Here is an 11,034-nt window from a genome sequence, read left to right as displayed (position 1 = left end):
GCCCTGAGCGATTCCATCTTGAACTTGAACCTTTTCAGGTAACTGTTCAGGGATTTTAAATTCAATATGGGTCTGACCGAACCGTCCGGTTTCGGAACCACAAACATTGTGGAATAGTAACCCCTTCCCTGTTGAGGGAGGGGAACCTTTACCACCACCTGCTGGAGATATAATTTGTGAATTGTCGCTAACACTACTTCCCTCTCTATGGGGGAAGCTGGCAGGGCCGATTTGAGGTAACGGTGAGGGGGCATCACTTCGAATTCCAGCTTGTATCCCTGAGACACAATCTGTATAGCCCAGGGATCCACCCGTGAGCGAACCCACTGGTGGCTGAAATTTCGGAGACGCGCCCCCACCGCTCCTGGCTCCACCTGTGGAGCCCCAGCGTCATGCGGTGGATTTAGTGGAAGCCGGGGAGGACTTCTGTTCCTGGGAACTAGCTGTATTGTGCAGCTTCTTTCCTCTACCCCTGCCTCTGGCAAGAAAAGACGCACCTCGGACTTTCTTGCCTCTTTGTGATCGAAAGGACTGCATTTGGTAATACGGTGCTTTCTTAGGTTGTGAGGGAATATATGGCAAAAATTTTTACTTCCCAGCCGTAGCTGTGGAAACTAGGTCCGATAGACCGTCCCCAAACAATTCCTCACCCTTATAAGGTAAAACCTCCATGTGCTTTTTTGAGTCGGCATCACCTGTCCATTGCCGAGTCCACAGGACCCTTCTGGCAGAAATTGACATTGCGTTTATTCTAGAGCCCAGTAGGCAAATGTCTCTCTGGGCATCCCTCATATATAGGACAGCGTCTTTTATATGCCCCAGGGTCAGTAATATAGTATCCTTGTCCAAGGTATCAAGCTCCTCAGACAGAGTATCTGTCCATGCTGCTACAGCACTACACATCCAGGCCGACGCAATTGCCGGCCTCAGTAGGGTACCTGAATGTGTATAAACGGACTTAAGGATACCTTCCTGCTTTCTATCCGCAGGATCTTTTAGGGTGGCCGTATCCTGTGACGGCAGGGCTACCTTCTTAGACAAGCGTGTCAAAGCTTTGTCCACCCTAGGGGATGATTCCCAGCGTAACCTGTCCGTTGGTGGGAAAGGATACGCCATAAGTAACCGTTTGGAAATCTGCATTTTCCTATCAGGAGAATCCCAAGCTTTTTCACATAACTCATGTGAAGGGGGAAAAGTCACCTCTTGCCTTTTTTCCCCAAACATATAAACCCTCTTGTCAGGGACAGGGTTTTCCTCTGAGATGTGCAATACATCCTTCATTGCTATAATCATGTAGCGGATGGCTTTAGCCATTTTAGGCTGCAACTTTGCATCATCGCCATCGACACTGGAGTCAGAATCCGTGTCGATATCTGTGTCAACAATTTGGGATAGTGGGCGCTTCTGAGACCCTGACGGCCTCTGCGCTGTAGGATCAGGCATGGGTTGAGACCCTGACTGTCCCAAGGCTTCAGCTTTATCCAACCTTTTATGCAAGGAGTTTACATTATCATTTAACACCTTCCACATATCCATCCAATCAGGTGTCGGCGCCGACACCACATTCATCTGCACCTGCTCTGCTTCCACATAGCCTTCCTCGTCAAACATGTCGACACAAGCGTACCGACACACCACACACAGGGGATGCTCTATTTGAGGACAGAACCCCCACAAGGCCCTTTGGAGAGACAGAGAGAGAGTATGCCAGCACACACCCCAGCGCTATATGACCCAGGAATTACACAGTAACTTAGTGTTTACCCACTAGCTGCTGTATACACTGATTTTGCGCTAAATTTATGTGCCCCCCCCCCTCTCTTTTTACCCTCCTTCTACCGTGATTCTGCAGGGGACAGTCCGGGGAGCTTCCTCTCAGCGGAGCTGTGGAGAGAAAATGGCGCTGGTGAGTGCTGAGGAAGAAGCCCCGCCCCCTCAGCGGCGGGCTTCTGTCCCGCGATTTTGTGTAAAATAATGGCGGGGGCTCATGCATATATACAGTGCCCAACTGTATATATGCTCCTTTATGCCAAGAGGTACCTAATTGCTGCCCAGGGCGCCCCCCCCCCCCCCCTGCGCCCTACAGTGACCGGAGTGTGCGGGTTTAATGTGGGAGCAATGGCGCACAGCTGCAGTGCTGTGCGCTACCTCATATGAAGACTGGAGTCTTCTGCCGCTGCTTTCGACGTCTTCTTGCTTCTCACGCCGGCTTCTGGCTCTGCGAGGGGGACGGCGGCGCGGCTCCGGGATCGGACGACCAAGGGTGCGTTCCTGTGTTCGATCCCTCTGGAGCTAATGGTGTCCAGTAGCCTAAGAAGCACGACCTATCCGCAGTTAGTAGGTCTGCTTCTCTCCCCTCAGTCCCACGTAGCAGAGTCTGTTGCCAGCAGATCTCTCTGAAAATAAAAAATCCTAACAAAATACTTTCTTATTAGCAAGCTCAGGAGAGCTCACTAAAGTGCACCCAGCTCGTCCGGGCACAGATTCTAACTGAGGTCTGGAGAAGGGACATAGAGGGAGGAGCCAGTGCACACCAGTATTCCTAATTCTTTCTTAAAGTGCCCTGTCTCCTGCAGAGCCCGTCTATTCCCCATGGTCCTTACGGAGTCCACAGCATCCACTAAGACGTTAGAGAAATGGGGAGTAACAGGGCAGTGCTGCAGGATAGCTGGGTGAGGGGAATGAGAAATGATCGCGGAGCAGCAGTGTGACTATGAGGTGAGGGTGCAGTCTGCGCTGATTGGGAACATCGGCATGCTGAAATCATATTTAGATCATGTGTAAGGGGGCCTGTCGGGATTAATGATAATCTGTAATTTGACTGCTGGCATTTTCACCGTCGGTGCTGTATATATATCGGTATATTGTCATTCATTATTTGGTTGTGGGGATTCGGTCAATAGGTATTTCTTCTGTCAGGAACTTAAACTACTTACCCTTAATACTACAAAAAGTTTTCATGTTGCTGGAGATACATTTATTACATTTGCACCTGGACTTCTTTCCAGACAATTTGGGAGTTGTGAGTAGCAGATAGAACGATTGATTCATCAAGTAGTTTACATAATGGAGCAACAGTATCAAGAGAGACGGGATCATAAGCACAAGAAATAACTAAGTAGTGAAAAAGAGCTAAACAGAGCCTGAAAACACGTTGGCAAACCTGATTACCATTGGAGATGCCCAGTTTTTGCTCTGGAGCCCAGCAGTGTGTAAGATTCCAGATAACACCCTGCTATACTACCAGTGGCTTCACATCCACAAGTTGGGTAAGGAAACGCCAATATATCTGAACACTACTTGAACTAGGGTGATCACATTATCCCTTGTACCTGGGACGCTCATGGATTACACAGGTTCTGCGGCTGGCCAACTTCAAGCCTACATTTCAGCTGGTATTAATCAGCCACAGAACCTGTATAATCCATGAGTGTCGTCCCAGGTAAAAGGGATAATATGGTCACCCTACTTAAACACGATCTGGACTTGTTATCAATGACTTTTGTCTGCTACCAGGGAACACATGCCATCTTTTCTGGGTACATTTATCTGTACCACACATGACCTACCATACAATAGCATTTATGTAAGTATCAATTTTTTAAGCAAACACATGCCATTCTTTCACGCTAAATTTTAATAGCACACATACACACCCCATATTCACTGGATAAATAAAAATAGCAAATGCAGCATGGCCGCCGTTCACCCCACCGTCAGGCAATGATCGGCTAGTGTGTACTAGCCTTTAGTGTTTTACCACACTCAGTTATCCTCAATACACATTCAGGTCGCAGGGAAGACCTAAGGTATCATAGGGGTCATTCTGACTCAATCGCACGCCGCAGTTTATCGCAGTGGTGCGATCGGGTCAGAACTGCACATGCGTCGGTCTGCTACGATCGCCTCTGCCTGATTGACAGGCAGAGGCGGTCCCTGGGCAGGGGGGGATGGGGGGGGGGCACATTTTCCCGCCGTTTCGTGAGCACGGACCAAACGGGGGGTGGGCCGCAGCGGTAGCGTGACATCAAACGCAGCCGCTGCGGGCCAGGGAGCGATGAGTAGCTCCCGGCCAGCACTCGAAAGCTGCGCTGGTCGGGAGCTACTCTTGAAGTGCAAAGGCATCGCCACTGTGCGATGCCTTTCACTTCTGAGGGGGGGCGCCGGCACTGACAGTGTGAATGATCGTAGCTGTGCTAAAGTTAGCACAGCTATGATCATCTCGGAATGACCCCCCCATATGTCTAAGGGCTTAATTCAGATCGCAGTAGCAAATTTGTTAGCAAATGGACAAAACCATGGGGGTAATTCCAAGTTGATCGCAGCGAGAATTTTGTTAGCAGTTGGGCAAAACTATGTGCACTGCAGGGGAGGCAGATTTAACATGTGCAGAGAGTTAGATTTGGGTGGGGTGTGTTCAATCTGCAATCTAATTTGCAGTGGAAAAATAAAGCAGCCAGTATTTACCCTGCACAGAAACAAAATAACCCACCCAAACCTAACTCTTTCTGCACGTTATATCTGCCTCCCCTGCAGTGCACATGGTTTTGCCCAACTGCTAACAAAATTCCTGCTGCGATCAACTTGGAATTACCCCCCATGTGCACTGCAGGGGAGGGCAGATATAACGTGTGCAGTTAGATTTAGGTGTAGCGTATTGAAACTGAAATCTTAATTGTAGTGTAAAAATAAAGCAGCCAGTATTTACCCTGCACAGAAACAATATAACCCACCCAAATCTAACTGTCTCTGCACATGTTATATCCCCCCACCACCACTGCAGTGCACATGGTTATGCCCATTTGCTAACAAATTTGCTGCTGCGATCAGATCTGAATTAGGTCCTAAGTGCGCAGTTGAACCATATCAATAACCTATTCACAACTAAGTAGTGTTGTTTCTGAATTTATCCCACCTTTATGGGTATTTCTTTATATATAGATGTCTGAGTTTGTGCCTTAAACCTTGGTTTTGTTAACAAATTTGACTGTTTTGTAGTATTAGCTTACCCAACACCACAAGCTTACAAAATAGTAATGCGACACAGGGCCGGATCTAAGGAGGGGCAACAGGTGCAGTTGTCCAAACCCCCACACACTGTCCCCCATATCAAACCCCGGCACTATTAAAATCGTAGCATAGCATTTAGCTGTGTCTCAGTTACCCCTTATTCGGCCGCCAAGGAGCTACAGTGCAGTGATGCAGTCTTGCGGCGATACTGCTCATATGAGGAAGATCAGTGGTACCTGGACCCCTATACCCTGGAGCTTGCTGTTTTGCTGATTGCAACCGCTCAGTGCTGCTGAGGTAGGTCACTAACTGTCCTCCCCTTGAAGACAGAGAGCCTGCTAAGACTCACTAGTGAGTAGCAGTAGTGGGGAGACTGTGTGGCATAATAAGTAGACACTGTCCATCATACTATTGGGGGCACAATAAGGCACAACTACTTTTTTTTTTTTTTTTGGTAGGAGCACCCCCCCACCCCCACAATCCTTCATTCATTCCTGATGTAACGTGTTACAAACTTTTTACTGTCAAATTTGTGCTCAGCAAGTACAATGTAGTCAAAACGATCATGTTGTCGAAAACAAGTGTGAAGTGATTGACTGATCTGTAACATTGTCTCCAAATTCCAGTCATCAATGACCCCTAACAGTGCATGATTTCTAGATCTCATAATTGGTGCACAGGTGTACTCATTACTTGCGGACACATTTTAATAGAAACACAGGTGGAGTTAATTATTTCAATAGTGATCCATAGCATACATTACACAAGTGTAATGATCTATTTATATATTGATAGAAGCCAAAGCACAGGGGGGGGGGGGAAGGGAGCAGCCTCAGGGTAAGAGTTTAATGTAGAAAAACAAAAATTAGATGAGACATTAAACAATTGATTACAAGGTGAAGTGCTTTAAAGGCCAAGAGGTTCATGGAGGGAAGAAAACACATTACCCCCACCCGACCCTTATACAGTGGATGTGTTCCCATTAGACATCTTGATTGAAGACCCTTCAGCAGCTCTCCTGTAAATCCAAGTAACGGATACAAGAACACACATGCTGTCTGTTTCCTCGGCCTGCTCTTCTTTTGCCTTTGGAGTTGAGGCTTGGAAAATAGATCCCAAACAGTTGCTCAAATGAATTGTCCTAAAGAGAGTCTGGATGCTTCACTCAAGCACAACCTTTCCCCCAGCAGCTTCCAGTAAGGCCTTTATCTTCTCAGCTTCTTCCTTGGCAACATTCACCTTGATCTCTTGGGGAAGCGACTCTACCATCTTCTTGGCCTGTTCAAAATATTAGGAGAGAGAAATATTGGTCAAGATGGATTACTCTGTAGAAGGTGTCCCTGAACAATACACAACATAATCACTCTGCTGCTTGTATGCAAGAAATGGGGCATTCCTTTCTCAAAGGCTGTAGCTACAGACAGTGAGGTTATGCTCCTAATTTTACTGGCAGAGCATGGAAGAAACACTTCATGTCTGAGTTACAGTACTAATCCTTTTGTAGAGCAAACTTTGTATGAATGCGCACTGACCTAGTTGTACTGTCCATATCATATTCCTTAAAGCCAAAATGGTTGTAGCAATGCATTGCAGGATTCCCGATATAGTCTGATGTATTGACAGCACTCACCATCCCATTTCCCTTTGCGTACAAATAACGGAAACGTTACAGCATTCCCTCCCGCTAACTTGGCCATGCTCTGACGCTCTGCTTTCCAAATCTGAAATGGGCTTTGTTATTGTTGGCTAACAAGGTTACCTCTGCAGGGATTCTCACTAAAAGCCTTGCATGAGGGAGGACATTGATAAGTTAAATCATGACAATGTATAATTGTGCAGGATTTACTTTTGTTTTAAGCAAAAGGATCAGTAACGCACAGAAGATGATCAGAGGGAAGAAACCGTGTCGAGTTGTTGGAACAGGACTATGGTGCCAGGCAGGAGGCTGCAAAACCTAACACGATCGAGGAATACTTAAAAAGGAGATATATGCAGGTGACACAAATGTAGTTTACTACTGTTCAAGTTACTAGTTACCAACTTTTGGCACAAGTCTACTAATAGGTCACAGGAGCACTTAAGAGGGTCTAGGTCCTATTAATCCAGCAGAGAAGTTGAAAGAGTAGACAAACAATATTTTATAGTGTAAATAAAAATCACCAATAAAGCGAACTTAATTGGTTCAGGCCTGGACAAATGTCTCTAAAAGCTAGAGCACAGCAACTTTAGTTAGATACATAAGAAAGATTATATCATACCGAGCAGTGACCAGAAAAAATAAGATTTTACTTACCGATAAATCTATTTCTCATAGTCCGTAGTGGATGCTGGGGACTCCGTCAGGACCATGGGGAATAGCGGCTCCGCAGGAGACAGGGCACAAAAGCAAGCTTTTAGGATCACATGGTGTGTACTGGCTCCTCCCCCTATGACCCTCCTCCAAGCCTCAGTTATGGACTGTGCCCGGACGAGCGTACACAATAAGGAAGGATCTTGAATCCCGGGTAAGACTCATACCAGCCACACCAATCACACCGTACAACTTGTGATTTGAACCCAGTTAACAGTATGATAACAATGAAGTAGCCTCTAAAAAAGATGGCTCACAACAATAATAACCCGATTTTTTTGTAACAATAACTATGTACAAGTAATGCAGACAATCCGCACTTGGGATGGGCGCCCAGCATCCACTACGGACTATGAGAAATAGATTTATCGGTAAGTAAAATCTTATTTTCTCTAACGTCCTAGTGGATGCTGGGGACTCCGTCAGGACCATGGGGATTATACCAAAGCTCCCAAACGGGCGGGAGAGTGCGGATGACTCTGCAGCACCGAATGAGAGAACTCCAGGTCCTCCTCAGCCAGGGTATCAAATTTGTAGAATTTAGCAAACGTGTTTGCCCCTGACCAAGTAGCTGCTCGGCAAAGTTGTAAAGCCGAGACCCCTCGGGCAGCCGCCCAAGATGAGCCCACCTTCCTTGTGGAATGGGCATTTACAGATTTTGGCTGTGGCAGGCCTGCCACAGAATGTGCAAGCTGAATTGTACTACAAATCCAACGAGCAATAGTCTGCTTAGAAGCAGGAGCACCCAGCTTTTTGGGTGCCTACAATATAAACAGCAAGTCAGACTTTCTGACTCCAGCCGTCCTGGAATTATATATATATATATATATATATTTTCAGGGCCCTGACAACGTCTAGCAACTTGGAGTCCTCCAAGTCCCTAGTAGCCGCAGGCACCACAATAGGTTGTTTCAGGTGAAACGCTGACACCACCTTAGGAAGAAACTGGGGACGAGTCCGCAGTTCTGCCCTGTCCCGAATGGAAAATCAAATATGGGCTTTTGTAAGACAAAGCCGCCAATTTTGACAATCGCCTGGCCGAGGCCAGGGCCAACAGCATGGTCACTTTCCATGTGAGATATTTCCAATCCACAGATTTGAGTGGTTCAAACCAATATGATTTGAGGAATCCCAACACTACGTTGAGATCCCACGGTGCCACTGGAGGCACACAAGGGCTGTATATGCAATACTCCCTTGACAAACGTCTGGACTTCAGGAACTGAAGCCAATTCTTTCTGGAAGAAAATCTATAGGGCCGAAACTTGAACCTTAATGGACCCCAATTTGAGGCTCATAGACACTCCTGTTTGCAGGAAGTGCAGAAATCGACCTAGTTGAAATTTTTTCGTGGGGCCTTCCTGGCCTCACCCACGCAACATATTTTTACCACATGTGGTGATAACGTTGTGCGGTCACCTCCTTCCTGGCTTTGACCAGGGTAGGTATGACCTCTTCCGGAATGCCTTTTCCCTTAGGATCCGGCGTTCAAACCGCCATGCCGTCAAACGCAGTCGCGGTAAGTCTTGGAACAGACAAGGTCCCTGCTGGAGCAGGTCCTTTCTTAAAGGCCGATGCCACGGTTCCTCTTGGAACAGACATGGTACTTGCTGAAAGCAAATCCCTTCTTAGCTCCCGAGGCCATTAGTCCTCTGTGAGCATCTCTTGAAGTTCCGGTTACCAAGTCCCTCTTGGCCAATCCGGAGCCACGAGTATAGTTCTTACTCCTCTATTCTTATAATTCTCAATACCTTGGTTATGAGAAGCAGAGGAGGGAACACATACACCGACTGTTACACCCACGGTGTTACCAGGACGTCCACAGCTATCGCCTGAAGGTCTCGTGACCTGGCGCAATACCTGTCCCATTTTTTGTTCGGGCGGGACGCCATCATGTCCACCTTTGGTCTTTCCCAACGGTTCACAATCATGCGGAAAACTTCCCGATGAAGTTCCCACTCTCCCGGGTGGAGGTCGTGCCTGCTGAGGAAGTCTGCTTCCCAGTCGTCCACTCCCGGAATGAACACTGCTGACAGTGCTATCACATGATTTTCCGCCTAGCGAAAAATCCTTGCAGTTTTGCCACTGCCCTCCTGCTTCTTGTGCCGCCCTTTCTGTTTACGTGGGCGACTGCCGTGATGTTATCCCACTGGATCAATACCGGCTGACCTTGAAGCAGAGGTCTTGCTAAGCTTAGAGCATTATAAATTTGCTCTTAGCTCCAGTATATTTATGTGGAGAGAATTCTCCAGACTTGATCACACTCCTTGTGTGACTGCTCCCCAGCCTCTCAGGCTGGCCTCCGTGGTCACGAGCATCCAATCCTGAATGCCGAATCTGCGGCCCTCTAGAAGATGAGCACTCTGTAATCACCACAGGAGAGACACCCTTGTCCTTGGATATAGGGTTATCCGCTGATGCATCTGAAGATGCGATCCGGACCATTTGTCCAGCAGATCCCACTGAAGAGTTCTTGCGTGAAATCTGCCGAATGGAAGCGCTTCGTAATAAGCCACCATTTTTACCAGGACTCTTGTGCAATGATGCACTGACACTTTTCCTGGTTTTAGGAGGATCCCGATTAGCTCGGATAACTCCCTGGCTTTCTCCTCTGGGAGAAACACCTTTTCCTGGACTGTGTCCAGAATCATCCCTAGGACCAGCAGACGTGTCGTCGGAACAACTGCGGTTTTGGAATATTTAGAATCCACCCGTGCTGTCGTAGAACTACTTGAGATAGTGCTACTCCGACCTCCAACTGTTCTCTGGACCTTGTTCTTATCAGGAGGTCGTCCATTTTCTTTGAAGACGAATCCTCCTTTCGGTCATTACCTTGGTAAGGACCCGGGGTGCCTTGGACAATCCAACGGCATCGTCTTGAAACTGATAGTGACAGTTCTGTACCACGAACCTGAGGTACCCTTGGTGAGAAAAGGCAAATTTTGGGACATGGAGGTAAGCATCCCTGATGTCCCGGGACACCATATAGTCCCCTTGTTCTTTGCTATCACTGCTCTGAGTGACTCCATCTGGATTTGAACCCTTGTAAGTGTTCAAATTTTTCAGATTTAGAATAGGTCTCACCTAGCCTTCAGTACCACCATATAGTGTGGAGTAATACCCCTTTTCCTTGTTGTCGGAGGGGTAATTTTATTATCACCTGCTGGGAATACAGCTTGTGAATTGTTTTCAATACTGCCTCCCTGTCGGAGGGAGACATTGGTACAGCAGACTACAGGAACCTGCGAGGGGGGAAACCTCTCGACATTCCAATCTGTACCCCTTGGATACTACTTGTAGGATCCAGGGGTCCTGTACGGTCCCAGCGTCATGCTGAGAACTTGGTAGAAGCGGTGGAGGGCTTCTGTTCCTGGGAATGGGCTGCCTGCTGCAGTCTTCTTCCCTTTCCTCTATCCCTGGGCAGATAAGACTCTTATAGGGACGAAAGGACTGAGGCTGAAAAGACGGTGTCTTTTTCTGCAGAGATGTGACTTAGGGTAAAAAACGGTGGATTTTCCAGCAGTTGCCCTGGCCACCAGGTCCCATGGACCGACCCCAAATAACTCCTCCCCTTTATACGGCAATACATCTTTGTGCCGTTTGGAATCTGCATCACCTGACCACTGTCGTGTCCATAAACATCTTCTTGCAGATATGGACATCGCATTTACTCT

The 11,034-nt window shown here is 47.4% G+C and overlaps 1 protein-coding gene across 1 annotated transcript in view; it reads right to left on the bottom strand.

Annotated features, from left to right (window-relative positions):
* Window positions 1–5,693: 5,693 nt before the first annotated feature.
* Window positions 5,694–11,034, bottom strand: part of MRPL12 (mitochondrial ribosomal protein L12) — a 40,099-nt gene continuing 34,758 nt past the window's right edge. The window contains exon 5 of the mRNA XM_063961195.1: window positions 5,694–6,288. Coding sequence (XP_063817265.1) covers window positions 6,172–6,288 — 117 coding nt within the window. The 3' untranslated portion in view covers window positions 5,694–6,171. The remainder of the gene's footprint in view (window positions 6,289–11,034) is intronic.

Source organism: Pseudophryne corroboree, chromosome 3 (genome assembly GCF_028390025.1).
Source record: "Pseudophryne corroboree isolate aPseCor3 chromosome 3, aPseCor3.hap2, whole genome shotgun sequence".
In the NCBI taxonomy this organism is placed as follows: Eukaryota; Metazoa; Chordata; class Amphibia; order Anura; family Myobatrachidae; genus Pseudophryne; species Pseudophryne corroboree.
Note: the sequence above shows the minus strand (reverse complement) of the source record. Positions and strands in the feature narration are given on the sequence as shown.